Here is a 24782-nt window from a genome sequence, read left to right as displayed (position 1 = left end):
TCACACAGGCCACACCCCGTCAACCTTTTCCTGCCCTCTTCTTGGCCTTATTTAGCCCCCCGCCGTGTCACCCAGAGGTCAGGGTGAGCATGCACACGCTACACGCTACAAGCTCACACATAAGCAACTACACTTACACATGAACAGGCAGACACACATGCATAAAGACTGTAATGGTAGAGTGCATCATAGATGGAAGTGCCTTGAAGGACCTGCTTCTCATTCTCTAGACCTCATTAGCTGCTGATTTATCTCCCCCTCCTTCCTCCTAATGCTCTGGGTGGGTGGATGGGGTGGATGTGTGTGTGTGTGTGTGTGTGTGTGTGTGTGTGTGTGTATTGGAGGGGGATACTGGGTGAGAGAGAAAGAAATATTGTGTGTATTTCCATGGATTAGTGTCTGACTATGTGTGTGTGTGTGTGTGTGTGTCTGAGAGAAAGGCAGAGATCAGATGTGAGAGATGGTATATGTTAGCATGTGTGTGTGTGTTGGTCTGTAGGTATCAACTAGACACAGGGATTCTGTCATTCCACATTAGCCCTCTGTGAGCACACTTGACCTGGGGTCAAACAGATTAATAAAAGATCACACATGCACACGCACACACACACACACACACACACACACATAGCTACTATGTGATTAAATATTCTGCAGCCCTGCTGCTTCATAATCATGACAAGTGCACACAGCGCTCTGGTCCACCATTATCCATTTAGCACATTTTTGTCTTGTCTTGCAATAATCTGCTCGAGCCCCCAGTGAGCTTATTATTGCCAAGGAAAAGTGCTTATAGCTGTGCGGAAAGGTAGGATTTTGGAAAGATGCAAAATTTGCACAAGGAATTAACTGCGTAAAAAACACTTCCCACCGAGATGAATACTTGCACTTTTATTGCACTCTGCAGTTAAAATGATTACTGTTTTTCACAAGAATGAGGGGTCTTTCTCTGTTGATTTTTTTCACTAATAATTATGACACATTCTGTTTTGTGATGATAAAAAGGGTGGCGAAGCCGTTAAGGAGGTTAAGGAGCAGCTCTGGCGCTAATATGGCTGTAACTCTGCCCTACATAATTCATTGACTCCTGGGGAATGAATCTCTCAGGAGGACAACCTTTTTTTTTTTTTTTTTGCCTTTACCTGATTCCTTCTACATCGCAGTCTCAAGAGACATTTCAGAGGAAAAAAAAGGGGGGAAGGTGGGGATATTTCGTCATGCGGCTCATTCTGAAGTCCTCTTTAAAGTAAAAATAAGCCACAACCAAAGAATTCAACTTGTAACATTATCCCATGATAAAAGAGTACAAATCACTCGAACCCCTTTGTCTTTGAAATAGGAACCATTATGGCCTTTTGTGCCGTCTCCAAACTGAGGATACTGTGACAACTATAAAACTTTCTTGAGTTATAGTTTCTGCTCTGAAACTGCAAGTTGTGATTTGAGATAACATGAGACGTAAAGGTAGTTGATTTTCAAACCTACGACCTTTTTGCAATTAACATAAACTCTTCATCCAGCAACTGCTTAACCAGAAACTAACCATGATTGAACCATGACTAACCTTTACTGAGGTGGACAAATTTTGCATTTAGAAACTTACCAACTGTTGTGTGAGAGCTGAAGGCTTCAAATGCCATCATGTCTGTGTTAAGGCTCAGTTTTTACTGTCACTGGTGTCCTCATACTTCTCCACAGTTCCCACATATTGTTAAAATGTCAACTCATCAAACCTTTTTATTGCCTCTTCCTGTAGATGTGAAGAACCTGGAGAACTTCCACTTGGTAGAAAGCGTGCAGGAGCAGGTCAACGCGGCGCTGCTGGACTACGTCATGTGTAACTACCCGCAGCAAACGGACAAGTTCGGTCAGCTGCTCCTCCGGCTGCCCGAGATTCGAGCCATCAGCTTGCAGGCCGAAGAATACCTTTACTACAAACACCTGAACGGTGACGTGCCCTGCAACAACCTGCTCATTGAAATGCTACACGCCAAGAGAGCTTAGGAGGAGGGGAGGGGTGGGGACTGCGCTACCCACAATGCAGCTGTATGGACACCTTAAGAGTTTTGCTGTGGCCCAAAAACTCCCAAATAATGCTTTTACCAAACTCAACCTCCAGCCCAGACTTGACTGTGTGATGATGTGGAGGGTGGAGAGAGGAGAGTGTTGGCAACTCTTGTTTATATTCAGCTCATTTTGATGTTCAAAATTACCATCACAAGTACTGATTTGAACAAACACACCTGCACATGTGCACACACACACATAAACAGCATATGGATCCCTTTATTCCGGACAAAAAAAAAAGGAGTCTGAAAGAAGAGCCGCTTCTCCTCAACCACACAGAAAAAGACAATATTTAAAAAGAAAAAAAAAAGAAAAACACTTGAAACAAGCACTGCATTTGACACTACGAGATGGTATCTAATTGTCTGCACAAGCACAGACTATCAAGACTGGCAGGCTGCAACTTAGAGAAGTAACAACCCTTGAGTGTTTTAGCGCTGGTGACACTGTTAGAGGCTTTTTGTGCTGAGAAAGGAAACTGTGTGACACCGCCAATCTTTCAGACAGCTTCGAGACAAGAGCGGCGGTTCGTTTCAGTCGACGATCCTCCGGTGCGCTCACTGAACTCACTGAAACCGGCTTTTAGCTGTCGTTGGTACTGTGAAGACGAACGGACATGCAGTCAACCAGGCTAGAGACTCTTACCTGCCATCAAGTCTGTTTTTTTTTTTTTTGAACTCACATGAGACGTCTGCCACGGCAGCTTGACCTGACTGAAAATGGAGAACTGACGGTTAAAAAACAATGGTCTAAAAAGAAATGTCCTTTGATGAACAAAATGAGAAATAGGCCAGTAAGAAGAAAAACATGTTTTCTGTTCTCTTGTAATGGACGTCATTTACTCCTTGTGGTCACCTTGTGGTTCCACCTTTCTTATTTCACCTGCCCCAAATCATCTTAAACTATGTACCTCAGAAAGACCAGTGTTAAATAAATTCAATTAATAATGTCAGCTGCAACAATTGTATTTATAGCCATTTTTTTTTTCCAGCAAAAAAACACACCCTCCCTTTTATTATTTCATCAAAACTGGAACAAAACAAAGCGTGATTCTGGAGACGGAGAAGGATTGACTCTGCCTTTGTCCCGGAAAGACCAAAGCCTGCTGCAGAACAGAAGAAGGAAATTACAAAAAACCTTTATAATCAGTATTATAAGAGAAAAAAAAGAAAAAAAAAAAGATTTGTGATGTCACAGTTATGTGAGTCTTGCCTTATTTCATTACCATGCTAGCTAAACCGTGCAGATGTGAATGAAAATATGTACAAATATATATATAAAGTATTAATGTTGTAAAAATTTAAAAAAGAATAATTCAACAGGTGTTTACATTCATGTGGTCATATGGGAGAGAACTGTGATGAAGCATAAATTGCAAAGCAATGATTTCCTAAAAAAATGAAATCAATGAAATGAAAAAAAAAAAAAAAGATCCTTCTGGTTTTGCTTTTTTGGTGTGTGTACAGTGTTTTATTTTTTATTTGTTTTAAGCAGTACTTAAATTATGTCGTGAGACACTAAAATCAAAAAGGAATCACACTTAAAATATTAATTTCTATCTGTGTCTGCTGGCATTCAAACATTTGTTCCTTATGTATTGCTGTAAAAGGGTTCCGTTTCACTTTCAATCTTTTTTTTTTTTTTTTTTGTAGAACTTTTTTTCTTTATTATTTACAGTGCTTTTACCTTTTTGATGTACAGTATGTCACTGGTTACGCTTAATAATGAAGATAATTTATTGCGTCTCTGGGTTTCCATCTTTGTGTTACATGACGTGAGGTGTCTGCGCCAGAATAAATTTGTTTACTGTAGCATGTTCTTGTTTTGTTTCCACACGTAGTTCTGAGATGCAGGTCTGGAGCAAAAATAACAGGCTTTCAAAAAAAAAAAAAAAAAAAAAGAAAAAAAAAAGAGGAAAAATCACCACAATTTTTTGTCTTTTAAATGTTAATGCAAGTTTGAGTCTGTACATTGAAAAGAGTATTGTATTTAAGTGAGTAGGTGTGAAAGATGTTTGTGCTGCATTCGTTTTTCTTACTGAATTCCAACCTGCATCGTTGCTCTGTCCACTTTGCTCTTATACCAAAGACTGCATCTTTCCCCTGTGAGCTGTGACTTCTGGTATTGTGTCCAAAATGAACAAAAACTGGCTTGTTTTCTTTTTAGATTTTACCACTGTCTTAAAAGTTTGGCATCCTAAATTATCCTCATTTGGAGTTCTTCACATGTACAGTAGTTGTTGTTACTGTTTTTTCAAAATGTTCTCAAAACTTGCCTCCAACAACAACCTGGGGTATTTGTTTACCTGTCGACATTTTGTTAATTAATTCATAGAATGATCAAAAGTCTGTCAACGGCTTGTTTAATGTTAAAAAAAAAAAAATTCTCTTAAATACCATGTCATTAAGCTGTTAATGATCCTAAACTCCACTTTTTGACATCCTCGTTAATTGTGTGTATTGATCAGACAATCTTTTATTACTTTCTGAATTTCTGTGTTTAGGTTCTGCAGCTGCCTTGGACTTCCTATAACATACAGGCGAACTCCATATGACATGCAATCATGCACATTAACGTGGTCATTGCAGAAGTCCCATTTTTTACTTCATGTTTGTTATAATACTGCTGAAGTCCTGCTCCACCTCCGAGCGGAGTTTGTTTGAAGATAAAGCTTGATGAAAAACAGTCATCTGTCACTTCACTAGTCTGAAATCCAGCTGTTTGCTTTACAACAAACTAACCTGTAGCTTGAGAGCAACTGTCAGGACAGACTTGATTGCAGGATACTTTAACGAGGACTTTAACAATGACTACTTTGTGCATTCACCTGCTTGTGTACACTGTCAACACATGGATACACAAAACATCCAAATGCTATTTTCCTTCCGCTTGTCTATGACCTTTTTCCCCCCCTTTGCTGACATGCTGACTTCCCCTGTCACATCGCTACCTGGTCCCGGGGAGTGTCTCTCTGAGGCTAATTGAATTTTTCCTCATATTTCAATAAATAATTATTATGCTTATAACACTGGATTCCCGCTTCCTCCGCACACTAACACAGCCAGATCAATTTCATTTATTTTTTATGGGAACTACTGAATAGCTATTCAAACATCCCTCTCAACGTTTTATAAAAACACAGCATGAAGGAATGACAGATTAACTCCCCGAGTCATACGCAGAATTACAAATGTATTATCCTCAAGAGAAAAATGTTCCTGTTCCTTAGTTCCTGATGATGTTGGCATGAAGAGAGAAAAAACATATGAAATTGACATGAAAGATTTTTATTTTCTCCCAAATACAGTATACGCTGTGGAAAGAAAAATAGGTACCTTATTTCTCAAATAGTATGTATTTGTCTTGTGGTAAGCAACAGCTGGGGACTTTAAATATTAGGGGAAATGTATTTTTTATCTGTACAGGTATGTCCATGGGCTGAATCAAAAACTATATACAGAAATATCACTTTGCTGTTCTTTTTTTTTTGTCTTATTTTGTCCTTTATTTAATAGTTTGATAGTAAAGTGACAGGAAACATGGTGAAAGAGAGAGAGGGTGATGACCTGAATAAAACCAGTTACATGATATGTACAGTATGTCACACTATGTGGTCACAAAGATGCCCTTTACATTACTCACTTCATATAATAGCAGTTGCAGTATTATCGCACGCTTTACTGGACAATATAACGCTTTTACAAGCAAATTGAAGTACCATGAGAGTAAATGCATGAAAAACACAAACAAGACAATATTTTTGACACAAATTTACCAAAAGTAAAAATACACCAATGCACCATTAGTGAAAACTTGTGAAATTTAAGTTAACATTAAATTTATATTTGAGGCATTTAGCTTACATTCTTATTTAGCACATCTTAAAATGAGTGTTTTAAGGCAGTCCTCGCTGAAAATACCTGCAACCAGTATTTAGGAATGCAGTGCTCAGGGACACCTATCAAACATTCATGTGTCTCTACAATGATCACAGGTGAAGTGAAGGAAAAAGGAGCCAGAGTAATAAGGAAACATTCGATCAATTCTGATTAAAAAAAAAGACTCACAATTTCAAACTATAATCCTCATCACACCGGCCGGGTCAGTCTACGTGGACGAGGCCGTAGCTTTTCTCAGGCGCGGGGCTGCGAGGGAAACAGGAAGCTGTTAACTCGAGCTCCATAGGAACATGAAGACTACAACCGGTCGGCAAAGCGTCCACTTCTGAGGGAGGAGGCTCCTGGTTGGGAGAAGGAGATGTGTTAAGTCACTTTAGGAAAACAGTATTTATTTGCACTGCAAAAACACAAGACTGAGTCATAAAATACAAAACCACAGAGATCAATTTGGAAGGAGTTGAGGAACATTTCCAAATCTATATTGATTAAATTACACCATACAGAATTTCTCTTCACTCGTATTTATTTTATCATTGAATCTGATCACACATATACACTCCTCTTTAAAACAAAGCCCTCCCTGTTTAATGCTTTTAAAGACATTTCAACAACAACATACACTACATATATAGTATTAATCTTTAAAATATGTTTTATATGTTTCTCTGTTTGAAGTTTCCTTCATGACTCATGGAGGGTTTTTTTCTTTCTGATCAGTGTGTCAGTCAGCTTCATCTTGTCTTATATCACTGACCAGTTGTACTTATGACTTGTGTCTGTGTACGTTTTTCACCCTTATGTTATTGATTGGTTTCTTTCTTAGTAATTTAGATATTTATTTTCAAACAATTAATTAATTAAATGGCAAAATTATCCATCTGTCTAGCCATCTATCTATCGATATATATATATAAAAATATGTATGCATGTATACGTATGTATATATATATGATAAATTGGGTTCTTCAAGCCTCATATTGCCATATTGAAAACAATTCATACACACTCATTCTACAACCTTCAACAGCGCAAATGTCTGTGATAATACAAAAAGACCTCCATTAATTATTAAAATGGATTTCTGGTATTACAAAGTGATTTTTGGCATGCGGTTAATGAACTATAACTTTTTTGACAGGTAAAGCTTTGTGCAAATGAATGGCATAATTATCTAACAAAAAAAAATATATATATATTTTTTATTTTGCTGTATTTTATATTACACAAAATACAACATTAATCTAGACTGACTTATGAGATGTCAAACCACAACAACTCGGAGCTACCCCTGACCCTGGACCTCCTCCTCTCTCTCCTCTCATTCAACACATATATTCCAAGGTTAAATGTAAATGTTGCCGTTCTAAAATAAGCAACAAGTTGTTAAACGGTTGTCTACTTTTATTAGTGTAATAATATCGGGATTGTAAGACTCTGCATTACCTCAACTGAAAGAATCAAGCAAAAACTGCTGACATTGTTTCTGTAATCTAATATATACAGCTGGCTATGAGTTTTCTTCATTTTCAGAATTTTTAGCAAACCAAAATCCAGCAATGATAGCCAACAGGTTTCTAAAATGTCTCTTGTAAATATAATAAAACAGAACTTTTTAACATCTATTCTTTTTTTTTTTTCCCTATGAAGCTAATTATATGAGATGATGCGATTGCTGACAACGTTAGCGGTGTTCTCATGCAGCATTAAGGATGCTGGTCACAGCCGGGCAAGCGGCCAGCTCGATCCCCGGTACACAACGTCGAAATCCTCACTTGGAGCTTGGCTTGCAGTGCCTGGCCTCCTGTCTGTAAATGTGTTAAACCTGCTTTCACTCGCCCTGAATTTGTATAAATAATGTATATACATTTATCCACAGACTCTAACAAGTGCAGCCTCAGGTGAAAATACTCAGAAATGCATGCTATGCGCATCCCCGAAGGTGGACATCAGCTCCAAACCGACCAACTCAAAAAGATAACCACACAGAGAGCAAGAAAAAAGAAAAAAGAACAAAAAAACCCCACAAATGAATAACTTGCCAAAAGCAACATAAACACACATACACACGGTTGTGCTCACAAACATACACACACAAACAGATGCAGTGCTGTCAGTTTCTAAACAAGTTTTCCTTTCCGTCACACAAACAGCCCCAAGTTGTGTCTGCCAGTGTTATGTGAAGCTTTTAAACTCTGGAACCACATCACTCGTGTTTACTGAGATGCGCTTGTATGTTTCCCTGCATTGTCAAAGCGCAGTCAAAGAGAAAGAGACTGAGGGCAGGAGAAAAAACAAAAGCTTTTGGAAGTGCTCCAAGATTGCAAGAAAAGGTGCAACTGAATGTTGGAATAAGCCGGTTTTGGTGTTCAGTCTGGTTTCAGGCAGACCTGGAGGCTCAAGAGGCCTGAGAAAAGCGCAAGCAGACTCAACGAAATGAACAGCTGCCAAGCACCACAATGTGGCAAAAACTTTAGTGGATACATCAGTAAGAATGACCCATCACACCTAACAGTGACTTCATAGATTTTAATATTACAACACATCAATTATAGTTTATTCTTTGCTTTATGTAAATGTTTGTTCCAAGTGACCACCACATGTGTGTGCATTGATTCAGCCATTCTAGGTCGTCAAGTTGAATATAGGCTATAATCGTCTATTTTCACCTCCGTTTTCAGTGGCTCTGTATTTATTCTGCTAAACAAACTACTAGTTCATCTGGGCAGCGAAGACAAAGCTATTTTTGACACTGGAAACATTTTTTCTGCATGATTTAACTGTCTTGTTTAATCAGTAAAACCTCATCTGATTTAAACAACCATAATTTGAAGTTAAACCTCAACAAAAAGAGCAAAGAAACCAAACCAAATATGAGACACTAGCACTGTAAATAACAATATTAAAAGAGCTTTCGCAACTGTTTCAAACTGATATCAGAAAAAGACTTTAGTCCTGATTTCATAAAACAAGCACTGAAATAAAACTAACTTTCAGTGGCATTTTATTTATATTCTCCTCATATATCAAGACACACATTACATGTTAATAGCTATCTAAAAAATGATTTGGAAATAATCTCCAGAACCAGGGGAAACGTTTCATTGAATTTAAAGGATGAATAAAATGGTTTATTCATCTGTTTCACTGTTCAAACTGGCGGAGGTTCACAGATGACGAACACGGAGGCTAAAAGGAAACAGCACAACTCTTCAGAGAGGCAATTAGCCAACTTTCTAATCACTTACACCAAACAGCAACTAGGGGACCCATTGTTTGGCGGCCTGATGGACAAACTTTAAAAATCTAAAGATCAAATTAATAGGCAAGCATTGTTAATGGGAACACTCACCATTGTTATGCAAAAGCCTCACTGTGGCATGCAAAACAAATACACTAAGGTTTGGAGATGGAATGGTTCGAAGGCCGCTGCCGTTTCATTTCAAAGCATGCATTATACATCATTGTGCATAAAGAGGAAGCCTACAGCATTATGATGTTTTTTTCCACGATGATTATCCTTTATTAGTCATTAAAAAGAGAGCGAGAGAGAGAGAAAAAATACAACTTTTAAGCACCTGAACCTCGCTGCCAGCATTCCATTAATTGCCTGCACAATGGGGAGAGCCTTTGGAGATTTTTCAATTTCAAAAAATGAGGAGCATGCATTCAGTCGTGCTCATGTTATACCGGCACTTAAATCCTACAGAGCTCCCATAAAAAAGGACTCAAGGTTGCATCCGATTGAAAGCCTCCAACTACAGCCACTTCAGAAATCCATTTAGCGAGCGGGGGGTTAGAACATCTAATTCAAACAGAGTCGCCCTGTTAAAACGGTTGCACCAATGTCTTTTAAAAACACTCACACAAACACACACTTTCAGACACACACTTTTCTCTGGCGTTTGCTTGGCTCCATTGTAAGAAAAATGAACCTGGCACATAGAGAGACGGCAAGACACAAAGAATTAATCTTGCCAGACCTCAGCCAAGTGGCGAAGGTGAATGCTTTACTGCAACGTGGAATCTTGACCTTTGCTTTGCCAGTGTCAGAACGAGTGCTCTGCGGGAACGACAAAGAAAGAGGTCTGTGGCGTCTGCAATAACATGACAACCCGAATGTCACGACACTGTTCTTCAGCTGAAGAATTCTGAGTAAAGAGATTGTGTTCAAATGAAAACATTTAAAAGAATAATTACACTTTTGGTTTGACATCGAATAATTTTTTGGAAAGCGGAGATGAAGAAACTTTTTAAAGATTAAACTAAGGAGGAGAGGGAACGTTCGTTGCCAAATGAAGTGATGTTTCATTTGCTGATGACAGACTACTGTGGTGTGAATGCTTGAGCCATGACATGCTATTGCAGTTTACAGTTATTTTTATGTATATATTCATTTAACAGATGGATGGTTGTTTATACATTTTGTTTGTGTGTTTCTGTTGAACTTGAACTCTTCGATAGTGAAAAGCAAAACCTGTGACTATATTCCCCTTTCAACTGTGCTGCAGGAAAATAAAACTACTCACTTCCTGAGAGGCAAATCATTTTTCCTGGAAAAGACTGCAAACTATTAGAACTATTAAAACAAAGTAGTTTGTGACAGGTGCTCAGGCATAGAAAAACAAGCTGTAGGAATCAGGACACCCACACACTGTCATCACTTGCTTATTTATTTACTCCTCAGAAAGTTTCAGTCTGCAGCCTTATATCCAGTGTTTAGAATAGCAAAAGTAAAGAGGTTCATTAGCTGAGAATAGACTGAATCACTGCTGTGATATCAACCAATGGCACATTATGAAAGCAGACATTTAAAGTATTTAAGTAATGTCTTCTTTTTACCCCCTAAATGGTTTCAGTTGCCTATAATGCAACTTACATTATGTCTCTCTACAAAAGTACACACAAAAGAGCGCACACAAACTACTACTTTTGTGACAATATTGTATTGGTGTTTACTTCTATGGAGGCTGCAACATGCTCAACCACAACACTGACCCTAACAAAGTCTTAATTCTAGTTCTAAACCAAAATCCAAGAATAAAATAAATGATTAATATTGTGGGGGCGGATTTCTGTCTCTATATGTCGAGTCCCCACTCGTAATAGTGTGAACAGATTTTTGTCCCAGTAATGTAATTAATATAGACTGTAGACAAACACACACACAGGCTTGTGAATATTCTCAAACACATTCACTTTTTCAACATTTTGTTGCATTACAGACTTAACACTCTTTAACACAGCAAAATATGATAAAAGCGAAAAGGGCTTTAATCATTCCTGAGGTCAGTGGGTCTTCATTCATAATAAAACGGATGGACGTACAATAAAATGTATATTCAACAGAATGAACTGCGGATGGGTGGCGGCCTCAGATCCAATCACATAAAACCAGAACATCTGAAGTCTCGCAGGACCACCGGCAGCCTTGAGCTATGACCTGCTGTACTGCTGGAGAGTGAAGTAATCAACACAGAACATGACCATCACCAATCACACATACAGCATTCGCACTTCAAACAGCTACTATACCTGTATATAAGGATCTATGTACAGTAGCTGTCTGTCTACAAAAATCACTAAAATTGAGCAAACACAGATAAGGATTTGATGATGCCTTTTTTGCGAACGCTGACTTTTAAATAACTGAGCTGAGAGAAATGGCTGCTGCAAAACACAGGCAGCAAATGATTGGGCCAGCACTGTTTTACCAAAGACTGACTGCTTTCCATCAAGACGCTATGCAATTTAAACCATCTGCCTGAGGAGATGATGTAAAGTATTTGAACAAACACTTTTACAGACTGGCCTTAATGTAAGAGTTTTCATTGAACTGTCTTTACCCCTGAATGGTCTTTAATGTTAGTGTTTGTTTACAGTGCTAAGCATTTTTGTTTTTTCATTGCAGAGTGCTACATTAATATTGTAAAACATGATTTGCATACTGTATATTCCATAGTTACGAAATAACAGAAGATTCAGCTTCAATTCAATTTAGTGCCTGTCAGTGTATGTCTGTGTACACGTGTGTCCACAGATGGATGTAAGTATAAGTGCACGTGTCTCTGCACATACATCTGCACGTCTGTTGGTGAGATCAATATCAAAACCCTTAAGAGGGCTGAATCAAGCAGAAAGAAACTTTCCTTTCATCTTTCCTCCCCTCCATGCTTCCTTTCTTTCCTTCTCTGTTTCAGAGCACCACGGACAATTGCTGGCAGGCCTTCAGATGCAAACAGCTGCTCTCACATTGTCACTGTGATGGGAAACTGATTATTTAGTCTGCCGTCCCTCTCTTGGGACAGCAACACTTTCTGTACGCTACTGAGGACTCTTAAGAGGCTGGGTCCTTTGCCAGAGGCAGCAATAACACTGTAACAGAGGCTGCTATAAATGAACATCACAGACTTAAACATAGCTCTGAAAAAAGAAGAGTATGGGCCCCAGGGAGGATCTTTGGGGAACATCCCTTCACCATCTGATTGGGGCTGTGGCTCTGGTTTAGAGAGGCCAGGAGTAAAGTGTAACAGTGGAGAGGCTGCCTTTCGCCACCTGGAGTTTTGGGTTTGTTAAGCTGGTGTGGATCTATGTAGACACAACAAAGCCTGGCTCCAGTCCATTAAATTGTTTAAAAAAAAATCACCTATAGACTTTCCCTATGACCTATAAACTCTAATCATACCAGCATCTGATTTTCAGGATTCTTGGACCGGCACTGCTTGCTGGTAGGGAAACCAACAGGGAAACAGTTCAGTATAAAGGCTTTGTGTGGGCTGGACCCTGTTGGACATCATTATAATAGCTTGTCTTGGTTTCTGAGGCAGCTACCCCCTCTCCATCCCCCCAACACCACAAGACCATAACCCAACTCAACACATCAATAGACGCTCTGTGCTTTGCTTCTAATGTCTCCCTTTCCTGTGACGACAGGTTCATCACTTCAATCACTGAATGACCTTCCTACTACATTTAAGCTATCATCTGAACCTCTCAACACCTCAGAACGACAACACAGATGATACAACATCTATCTTTACATTGTGAATTATTTTTCCCTTTATATGACACTGTCCATTAAAATGAAAAACAAAAACACAAGAAAATGAGACAATGTAATTTTGGAAAGAAAAAAAACAGCACATTAATTCTTTTAAAAATAAAAAGTTTAACTCATGAGCAATGGAACATATGCTTGCTCAGTCAGTTAGTCAGTTAGCTGTAGATTCTTCTCTACTTTTGCACTATGTTTTAGCCACCATTATCCTGTAATTGTCACTTGTGTCCACAGTGGCAGTAAAAGTAGCAAAGGCTAACTTTAAGCCAAATAGGTTCTGCTCATTTTTTCTTTCACTGCTTGTTCAGTCCCACAAAGATAAGCAGCAGACAGCAGCATTTTCTTAAGTAGTCTACTGAATCATTTCAACATCGTTTTCAACAGAGCTGTGATATGTGATTGGGTGCCACTACATCCTAAGGGATGCCCTTAGGTCTGGGGTCTGAGAACATCCCAAATCCAAAAAAGACAACTTCCCTTGCATCTGGATGGTTTACACATTTTTTCAGTCTTTCATTGTGGTCCAAAATATTTCTGTAAGCATGGCTGTTTTTGTTGCTATTCATTTTTGACATGCAAGCCACCAGCTGGCTTGAAGATCTCCAATTACAGTACTCAGCCTATCTAGTGGAGCTGCCAAGTGACTGAGTGTATCTATGAATGTAGAAAATACAAGCCAATATAAAAAAAGGTTACAAAAGACACCTTGTCCATTCTGTAACTATTCCCCCCTACTTTTGCTCAACTGGCCAGGTTACACAATGATTTGTACATAATTTGGATGTAGGAGACATAGAGGGAGATAAGAATGGGTGAAAAAAAAAGTGCAGAGACAGAGAAAACAACATGAATTATCTGCATGTATCTAATCAAGGTTCTACTGACAATAGTAACAATGAATACAACTCCACATATAACAGAAGTCACAACATTGTTGGATTGACCTCCAGCACCTGATGCTGATTGACAGTGGGTGGGAGGTCATCTGGTAGAGCACATGTTAACTGGCATTTGACAAGTTCTCTCTGTGGCAGTGCACTAGAGCCTACCAGTGCATATCAAGCTCAGAGTCTAATATGAGGTGAGTGATATAAGGTAAGGGGAGGCTGGGTGAAGCCCAAGGCTGAACACCAATGCGCACAGGGCAGCGGCCAGATCAATACTGGCTCAGCCACGAGGTTGAGGTTGGCTTGGTTGGCAGCAGTGAGACGACACTTCCTGATGGACCTGGGCTGGTCATTCATGGACACACACATTTACTCATAACTAGTAGTCATCGCTGAATTCTGCTGTTATATTGCAGTTTTACTGCATTTTTTCATCCATTAGCTAAACTTGCATATTCTTAAGAGGGTTGAGGGGGGCTGAAGCTGATCACAACTACCATTGGATAAGAGGCGGGGCACACCCTGGACAGGTTGGCAGTCAATCGCAGGGTGACACATAGAGACAGACAACCATTCACACTCACATTCACATCTACGGGCAATTTAGTCACCAGTCAACCTACAAAGCATGTTTTTGGTCTGTGGGAGGAAACCGAAGCACCTAGAGGAAACCACGCAGGCACTGGGAGAACATGCTAACTCCACACAGAAAAGCTGGCCAGCCTTCTTCTTGCTGCGAGCAGAAACTAATGCTAGCCATTGCTTGCATATAACCAATAACTAACTAATTCTTAAATATATCTATTAGCAATCTGGTGACTGGACAGCTGAAAAACTTCATTTGTCGAAGTGCAGGCTGGAAAATCAAAACAATGAGCTGAAAAAGCTGCATAAAGCTGCAGAGTTGGGTACTCATTTGTTGCAGGGATTGGATTTAAGAGTGACCCTTGCACATTACAGACTCATTGAATTCAGTGTTATTACAAATAACAGCTAAAAAGCCAGGGTGATTAATGGCCTTTTCTCTGTGTCTTCACCTAACATGTCACTGTTTTCTTATCCACTTTGAAACCAAAGAAGCAAAAAGTGAGCATACATACAAAAATACGAGGAAACCTGCACCCAACAGTAAAATTCATGTTTTGTAATACCAAGCATTTGTATATGACTAATATTTTCTTCTTAATGGGGGGAGGACAACCACACCCAGTGTAGCCAAATCAGAAACAGACATCTACAACTGATAAAAATGTCAGTTGGAATTTGTAAAAACTCATAAATAATGGATGCTCCAAGTAGGCAGGGGAGCATCTTCAATGAGCCCAGAGTGCCGAGCATGCTTTCTCATCTCCAAACCGAGGAGCCATCTTAATGACTGCGCCCGGAGACCTGGGGGTCTCCATCAGCCTAACCACCCCCCCCACCCCCACCCCCAAATTTCCTCCAACCCCACCATTGGACCCCCCTCATCAAGCCCATCCACGCTCCCAACCACCACATATCGTACAGAGGGGAACATGAGCTCTTAAATTAAACATTCACAGCAGCGGCCGCTGCCTGTTTTAGGCAAATCAGCAGAAAATGAAACAAACAGCGCGCCTCAGGAAGATCCATGTGTGTGCAATTGAGACATTTTTGGGGGGAGAGTGCGGGGGTCTCTTTAGTCTTGCGGAGAGCAGAAAACGCAAATAATGTCACAAGAGTGTGTTTGCTTAGTAGATACCTCCTTTTTGTGTTTTGTGGATAAAAGAGACTGTTTTGCAGTTATCCATGTTGGCATGTTGGAGGAGGGAGAAGTAAAAGAGTACAACAGCTTATTTTGTGGATATATCTCGTTCTGTATGTTAAGAGGGAGGGAGAAAGGAAGGTGAAAGTGAACAGTGTTTGTGATTATTTCTCGAAATTCAAAATCTAAAGAAGCAAAGTAGGAGGAAGAGGGGTTCTGTTCAGAGTGATGACACTGGGCTCCATAGCATCCTGCATCATCAGGACTGGGGTCACCTTTAGGGAAGGATGACGGTGGATGAGGCAGGGACCACTACCCCCCCCCCCCCCCCCCACCTCTTCCGACCTGCATTCAGACATAAACAGGAAATCGCCTACAGGAAGGAAGTCATATTTTTTACAGCTGTGCCCTGGACGAGGACGGCATTGTGCAAGAGCTGCATTTTCAATATACATTTGAGATTTATTCAAGATGTCTGATGTCTGTAATGAGCCATTCAGTACCACGCACAACCGAAAAACATGACAGGCCAGGCCATAGCAAGGCGTTATGTTTGTGTTTTGAATGAAAACTTTGCTCATTGTCTTTTCCTGTCACCATTAAAAAGGCCTTTTCCTGTTACAGCCACAGATAAACCTTTTTGTCTCTTTGTTTTTGTTCTTGGATGAGGATCAAAGCACCAGGTCCAGACTCAGGGCTTGTGATCTGTCAGGGTGCAGGGATTTATATGGCACTTGCATCCTACGATACTCATCACATCTGCAAGTCACAGTGATAAATCAGATTGGCACGCCGCACGGTATTACATATATATGCTGTGGCCATAGGGCAACAGATTTTTCTTTTGAAGCAAAGGTGTTTTGTGTTGTTAGAAGATAAAAACCAGTTGCTCTAGATTGGATCTCAAGCCTCTTCTCTCCGTTATTGATGGGTTATTTCACTCATCAGTGCAATACCTTAGAGACGTACCCACAGGGATATGTACACTTTTATGCACAAAGAGAAAGAGGCTTGATCAATTTTTCTGTGTGCTGAAAGAGTAGTTAAACTGGGCTGAGGTGGAGGCTGAGGATAGTGGGGGAAACAGCCCAGAGCTCTACAGGAAGTGATTTAATGTCCAAAAAGACATGCGCTTGTTTTTGCGCTGTCTCTTTCCTGTTGTGTTCTGATAGGGACTTCCTCTCCCCAGTGGAGGTGGATACGGGTGTCATCCGTCCATCCATCCATCCCACCTCCACCCACCCATGGTTCACGGAAATATCATTCTGCTGCCATGCCATCCCTGCAAGAAACTCATCGAACTCTTTAGACACAGTAACGGTCACAAAATGTGTGTGTGAGCCGTTGTATGTGTGTATCTGGGCAGGCAGGGTGGCCACTTGAGGATGCATTTTAAATTTTAAGCATTTATCTGAGGTTTTCATAAACATACAATGACTTACTATGAATTTAAGAGGTTCAGTTTTCCGACCAAGGAATTTAAAAGCATCCAGTACTGTGTCGGTAAAATGTCAGAGGTGAGAGGTAAAAGGGAAGGAGACATTACATTTATGTTTTTAATCTTGTGTGTACCAGCTTCCGCATGCATTTGCGTGTGTGTTTAAGCGTATAAGCAATAACTTGCTCATGTGTATGGGCCGGGGGAGCCAGAGGCCTCAACCCCAACCATGGTAAGACCAGGATGATCTCTTCCTGTCTGCCTCAGTATCTCTGTGGCCAACTCCCTTCCTATCCGCTAAAATACACACACACACACACACACACACAAACACACACACACACACACACACACACACACACACGCACACTTGCGTCACCATACTTATGAGCATCTCCTCTTGAATACATTCTCTCTCTATCCTAATCCCAAATCTGAACCTGAACCTTGTTCTAACCTGAATGTCCTCGGTTTTATCTTCTTTTTTTTTTTTTTTTTTTTAACCAGGAATTGCATGAATAAAAATATAATGTAATCCAATGTAGACACAGCCTATAAAATTACCCTAAAGGTGATTTTAGTGCCTGAGAAAAACAGTCTCAACAATAATGGAACATTATAAGCTTAAAAGGTAGCATTGTATTTATTGCAGTGTTGTATTGGATCAGAGTATATTTTCTGGAGTCTCTGTTACATTCCCATCCCTTGTACTTCTTTTGGTAAAAGCCCAATAAAAGGTTAATATGGCTTGATTGGGTTGACACAGGCCGAGGTTCTGGGGTACACTTTACTCATAAGAGAAACCAGGAGTTGTGGTTGCTTGGTCAAGGACACTTAAGAGGATATCTGGCCAGACAGTCTTGTTGGTGGAGGAATCGAATCTTACATTAATAGTACTCTCTCAAACCATTAAGCCACCCTGCCTACCAAAATCAGATAGAATCATACATATATTCAACAAGAAGAAATAATTAACTTCTCACTTGAAAACATTTCATAAGGCTAAAAACTAAAATGACTCACTTGTGTATGTGTGTGTGTCACCAGGTCTCTGTGGTGTTTCCACCAGTGACTGAAGCACCTCATGCCACAAAACTCTCTTCTCTGTTGAGCGATTTAATGCTGACTATCACACACACACACACACTTACACACACGCACAATGACCCACCCTCCAACCTCCTCTCTTACTCATTCAACCCATCTACCAACACACTTCTCTCACACACACATACGCACACATTCACCTACAGATGGAGGAAATAAGCTCAGCGCTGCCTGTGTCTGCTAAGGATGTGAGGTGCAGTGATGGCACATTAACGATAGGACCGTGACAGCAGTATGCATCAGCCTCACTGAACAAAGCGCAGCCAGTTTTTAATTCAATGAGGATTGTTTAAGTGAAACAATGGCTCTCTGCCCCGCTGAGGGTTAGGAGAGGGTGAGAAAGGTGAGTTTGACAGTGGTAGACGGCCGGTGTTTTTGTGTTTTAGGCTATGGATGATCCCGTGGGTTCGATGGGGTCGTGGATCAGAAATATCGCTGTGGCACAGCAACATCCGCTGTTTTTCAGGTAACTAACAAAAAGGCTGACAATGAGTGGGCTGAAAGGGAAACACTGCCAGACATGCTCACTATGGAACCATAAAGACTATTTGGAGGCATTATGAGTCATATATGTTTATATTTTTGGACATTATTTTATGGCCATTCGCATTCCTAACATCTTACAATGAATAAGGAAGCAGTAAAGAGAGTGTTGTTCAAAGCGTATTTGACAATTACTCTGACATGCTTTAGTGGTGTTTGTGACACTATGGTCACAGGACAGTCTCACCTACCAGTAGTCCACCAATAATGATTTAGAAAACTAGCAGCAGATATTAAATACACTGTGGAAGTATCAACTGGAAGCATCAATTCTGCTATTAATACAGCAGCACATTGTTATTTATAAATTTAATATTTAAATCTAACTGTTCAAGTCTTTGCGTTATTATAGCTCATACAATAAGTCAAAGGATTTGACTATTACATATTTTACCACGCTGAAATCTCTGTTTAAAATACCAGATATCTCCATAGTTGTGTAAAATGAGGTTTCATGTAGTGGCAGAAGTCATTTTATCAGACTGGGACTTTTTCAAAAGGGACATCTTATTCTAAAAAAACTTATTTTTTTAAAAATGTCACATTACTTATGCTTAATAAAGAGGCAAGAGAATCAAGAGTACCTGTATAATGCAATGCAAATTAATACACTAGACTATGTCAGGTTGCAAATTAATTCTGCGGTCATTTTTTGAGCACAGAGTTTGTGGTGGCGTTGTATTGTGTTACATCTCAAAACCTTCAATTATAATTCAGGTCAATTCAACAACTCTTTCACACATAATAAAATATGTGTTTATATGTTTATTATGACTGTACATTGCTTTTGAAGATAACAGAGAGCTGTGTGATTCCAAAGTGGTCACGCTAACATTTGTGTATACTATATGAGCCCATATGTGTGTGTGTTCAGGTGTGTTTCTGTGTGTGTATTTTTTCACTCCAGCATTTGCATTCCTCACAGCCCATTTGGCCTATGCTAATGGAGTCTACTCATGCAGAGCAGCAGATCTTAATGAAAAACCTTTGGCTGGTGATCAGTGCTATTGATCAGCCTGAGCCACAGCTTTAAGCAGGGCTAATTGATCAATCACCACTGGTTGCTTCGGATTAATGGAAAACGACTGGTGCTTTCCCCAAGACATAATCACTCCTCCTGCAAAGGGCCTGAGTGAGTGTACAGCTATGTGTGTGAGATGTAAACATTTACATAATAATGAGTTTATGTGTATTAGTATATATGAATGTTTGGCTAGAAAGAGCACTTGAATACCCCACTCAAGTGAGTGGAATATTATTTGCACTGAAAGCTACTCATGTAAAAAGACAAAAGTAAAGACTCACTGAGTGTTTATGAGAGAGTCTTTAAAGATGCTCTCAAACATTACAACATGGTGTCTGTGAATGTATACAAAAAAGCTTCTTAATTACCATATCAATAGTATCTGTCATGAGTGCGCAGGAGTCTGTATCTTTTAAGGGTTTTAATATGATTTGTAAGTTGCAAAATGTTTTAAATTATTTTAGATGTTCTGGTAGGAATTATTAAAACTTTTTAGAGGGTTTCAGAGTCAGTCAGAGAAGAAGTGGTGGGGCTTCCTCTTCTTAGTTAATTATTAGTTTCTAGGTCGACTACAAACTTTTAGTTGGTTTAGCTCATTTTAATGTTTTTCTTATAAGTAATGTGTTTATTGTAAAATGACAGTGACGTCTAAGACATTACAATAAAATTCACAAACCTCCGTTACTCTTCAAAAAGCACTAGATTTTAAGAGATCCTTTTACATAATATAATTTGACAGATTTTTCAATTAAATCTACTAATGACTGGTGAATGTGTTTGCTCATTAGCTGGTGCTGTAGACTGATGCAGCAAAACCCGATGTTGGATTGATGTTTAAATTAAGACATGAGGAATAGTGAAATCACATCCCATGCATGAGTAATTAATGTTGTAATGTTATTGTCGTTTGCTTCAGAGAAAATAAGTTAACACAATTAAGAAATGATGAATGACAGAGTAAAACCAAAAATGTCTCTGGAGAATATGTCTATATTATGGATACACTGATATTTGCTAATAGCAATTGAACCCTATTAGCTTTTTACTACAAACTGGAAAATAACAAGTTGATGTTGTTCACCTCTGATATGATGGGAGCAGGTGGAGAAATGTGGTTTTATTGTTTGTCCAGAGAAATCACTCCAGTGTGATTTAGGGGAATTTTAATCAATAGTCTGTAAAATAAATATAATAAAACTTGTCTCACCCTGGTTTAAAGAGCTGCTAACCTATCCACAAGAAATGTCATTAGTTTGGGTTTCTAAGGAGAGCCATTGAGTCCTGTGCTCTGGTGAAAAGGCTGTTATGGAGGCATTACCATGCTGGCAAGATTATAATAAGAATATAAAACTTAGTAATGGTAGTAGATAGCAGCTGCAAAAATTGTATCATATATCATGTCATATCATACAGTATACCATATCAGTTTACCCCTAGTGTAAATTGTATGTCTTGCCAGTCCCACAGTGACATGACACCAGCAGTCCCCCTGCCATGAAGCACTGAAGCAAACAGGGCAAAACAGGAAGTCCTAACACCCCCAACGCACATACACACACACACACACATTCATAACCCTCCCATCGAAATAACTGACAGCCTGGCTGGCCAGTGGTGGCTCCGAGGAGGATTTGTGCCTGTGAGTGTGTGTGTGTTTGGGGGGGTGGGGTGGAGGTTCCAGCTGGCCTGTCATGGGACTCCCAATCGCGTGAGAACAGTACACTGAGGGAGCTGTGGCTAACTGGTCCAACACTGAAACACTCAACAGGCTGGAAAGGTCAACTGGGGTAATTTCAGCAGGGTAAAACCAGGAATATTGTTACTCTGTTTTATGTAACAGACAACAAGAGTCTACAGATTCTTTCCAAGTTTCTGTTAATTTCAAACATACTATGTTTCTAATATTTATTGAAAAATAGGATAGTAAATTGTTAACAGAATTGAAAAAAATGTATAATGATAACTGCCTGGGGTTCTAAAACACATTATAGTGTAAGAAAATTCAAGGAATTGTCTTCATAATTTTTGGTTATATTTTCATTATTTTTTATATAAGTACAAATAGTACTGTTTTGGGAAATTTCTCTGTAAAGTTTATTTCAGAATGTTGCTGAAACACAAAGGATCCTAAAGTGTATAAAAAGTAAAAGCTTAAAGCTGGAGTGTGGGACTTTTGTCTCCCCTTCTGGCAGTGAGCGTAATTACAAAAACACTGTTGACACGTGCTAACGACAAAGGCTCCGCAGTAGCCTACTCCTTTACTACTGTTGCAGCTGTAAAACGGTCATAGAACCCCCACGAACTGACTAATTTCACTGTCAGAATTTAATCCATTCAGTCTGATAACAATTGGAAAGTCTGGAAAAGCTGCATGATGAAATTACTTTATCCCCATTCAAGTTAGCCAAGAGCTAACTGGAAGTTAGCTGCTTGGCCGGTGGAAGTCTCTAGTGTGCATGCTCTGCCCATAGAGCACGCTCAGTATGTATTCATCCGGCCAGCACGGGAATGTCAAACCTGACACCAGATTAAAAACTCTGGTATAATGTGAAAGACAGAGAGATTTACCTGTCAGTGATAGGTTTAATCAGCATTGTGTGATCTCGTTTTTGCAAGGGCTTGAATGTAAAGGACTTTCAATTATATGTACAAGTTCTGCACTGCAGGTTTAAGCTAAGGACATACGCTTTATACAGTATAATATATATATATATGTGTGTGTATATATATATATATATACACACACACACACACACACACACACATATATATATATGTATAAAACATGCTTATATAAACATTTTGTGTGTTGCATTAAAAAAGATAAATGCGCATGCCCTGCTGTGATACTAACACAATTACAAGGATACAAGGATATGAACATTGGCTATGCAAAGATACAGGCCACTGGTCTAGCACCCTCTCACATTTTGACTCGGAGAGTGATGTCACCGTAATGAACCTACAGTAACCTCTGTCCATTAATTACCATCCTGGACTTGATACTCTTAGATATGTTGGGTCATCATGGTACTACTGTCTTCCTCATGGATGAGCAAGCCACTCAGGTCACCCACAAAGTATTATGGTTTTATTCTGATAAGAGTACAATACAAAACTGTTGATCTTTTTTTTAATGTTTCCCAACATTGCAGCAGGTGAAAAGTTATATTACATCAACTTTGCACAAAACGTCTGACAACATTATATCATTAATCAAACACAGCTGAAAACAATCACACTCTTAACTAAAATTTCCAATGAATGAAGTCTCTAATGGCAACAGTCTACCAGTGCAGAACACACCATCTCCACTTCCCATCATTAAGTTAACCTTGACCAACTAACCAGGCACACATACACACTCACGTCCTCCCATCCTTTGACTGACTCACACATTTTGTGGAATGAGACCACACTTCCATCCAATAACCTCTGGTGTGAACTTAATTGTGTATACTCAAGTATTGAGTTTCGAACCATGCCTGGGTCCCGTAGCTCTCAAAGAGAAACAGACGCTGTGAACTTGACAATGAGTGAGAGAGAGATAGAGTGAAAGAGAGAGAGAGAGAAAGACATGGACCACCCAACGGCTGAGAAGAAAAACAAAGCTGGGTGGAGAGCAAAGTCAGCTTCGATCACATCGGAGGTAGGACAGTTGGAAGTTGTTGTGCGGTAGCAGTTTGCCAAGGGTGGAAGAGAAAAAGAAAAAGTGTAACGCTGGAAAAGTCATCTGATCTTAGAGTCTGTTTTTAGTTGCATTTATCTCAAAACAAAGATGCAAAAAATCCTTTATTTGGTTGAGGTGAGTGTCATTATCCTTATTGCATCAATTTTTTCGTTAAAAGTTCACCAGTTATGGTATCATTTCCTGTGTTATCAAGGGAGAGGAGGTACACGTGAACAGTGGTTCTCTATCTTGGACTCAGAACACTGCTGGTTTTCATTCCAGACATTTATCCTGCTTCCACTTATTATTCAGAGCTCAGGATTGCTTACTTCAGAGTAGAAAAAATAAATTAAGACAGTCCTTTAAATCAGTGTTCCTAAATGAGAGGTCAGGTGTCTTTTCTCAAAGTCCAGTTCCATGTTTTGACATTAAATGAAAATGGCTGCTTAAACAATCACCACTAGGGGTGTCATGATAAAGTTTTTTTGGCCCTGATTCCAATCCGAGTCCTTTAATATTGGGTATCTGCTAGATCATTTTACTAGAAAAGATGTATGACTGTTGGAGTTGTGGGAACTGCAAAAACACTTGCAGTTGTACAGTGGTGTTACAGAGTGGAGTTTCCTCCCTCAAAAATGATCTGTACAGACACTGATAACTTTAGTCAAACAACAGCCAAGTTTAATGCTGGCCTGTCATCAAGTCACTCGCAGAATTAACATTAATGACCCACAGCTGATATGACCTGCTGCTGGTGATATTTGTCATTTTAAACAGCGAAGGTGAGTAAGTAGAATTAAGCCAAAAATTAAGCTGCTACCTAAAAGTTTTGTACAGAGAGAGTGAGGAGAGATAAAACATTTGTTATTGTCTGAGTTTCTGTGTATTTTGCCAACTTTTCTGTGTCAGGTGCAAATGTTCACACATGAAGCAGCACTGCAACACTAGCAGGCTGAGGTGAACAAAACACAGTAAAGTCTAGTAAAGAAAGGATCGGATTTTTATCTGGTTTATTTTAGCCGATACAGATCCATTAGTATATACCCTCATCTTAGATCAGCTCAAGACATCCCTAATCAACACTATACTGTTACTTGGACATGAACATTTTTCATTTTCATGCATTTAAATGGGTCGTCACACAGAAACAGTAACAATATTTGGTTAAACTTTTACAATTAAAAGTTTCTGGTGTTCATGACCAGCCAATGTGTCTGCCATTTTATTCGAGTGTCCAAATACTAAGTGTGAATTCATCTGCTACAAAGTGCCCTAAAAAATTCTCACAATCGAAGCAAAAAAGTAGCATCCATGACATGAACACTAATTTCTGTTAAAAATACTACAATGCAACACGCCACTTTTTA

At 39.4% G+C, this 24782-nt stretch overlaps 2 protein-coding genes across 3 annotated transcripts in view; one reads left to right on the top strand and one right to left on the bottom strand.

Moving 5' to 3' along the window:
* nr5a2 (nuclear receptor subfamily 5, group A, member 2) overlaps positions 1 to 5797 on the top strand; it is a 73481-nt gene extending 67684 nt beyond the window's left edge. The window contains exon 7 of the mRNA XM_067596721.1: positions 1757 to 5797. Coding sequence (XP_067452822.1) covers positions 1757 to 2004 — 248 coding nt within the window. The 3' untranslated portion in view covers positions 2005 to 5797. The remainder of the gene's footprint in view (positions 1 to 1756) is intronic.
* LOC137187654 (adhesion G-protein coupled receptor D2) overlaps positions 5537 to 24782 on the bottom strand; it is a 98257-nt gene continuing 79011 nt past the window's right edge. For both annotated transcript variants that reach the window (XM_067596718.1, XM_067596720.1), the window contains one exon: positions 5537 to 6307. In XM_067596718.1, coding sequence (XP_067452819.1) covers positions 6170 to 6307 — 138 coding nt within the window. In that variant the 3' untranslated portion in view covers positions 5537 to 6169. The remainder of the gene's footprint in view (positions 6308 to 24782) is intronic.

The sequence above is a fragment of the Thunnus thynnus genome, chromosome 8, assembly GCF_963924715.1.
Source record: "Thunnus thynnus chromosome 8, fThuThy2.1, whole genome shotgun sequence".
Taxonomy (NCBI): domain Eukaryota; kingdom Metazoa; phylum Chordata; class Actinopteri; order Scombriformes; family Scombridae; genus Thunnus; species Thunnus thynnus.
This window is presented reverse-complemented; position numbering and strand designations above follow the sequence as displayed.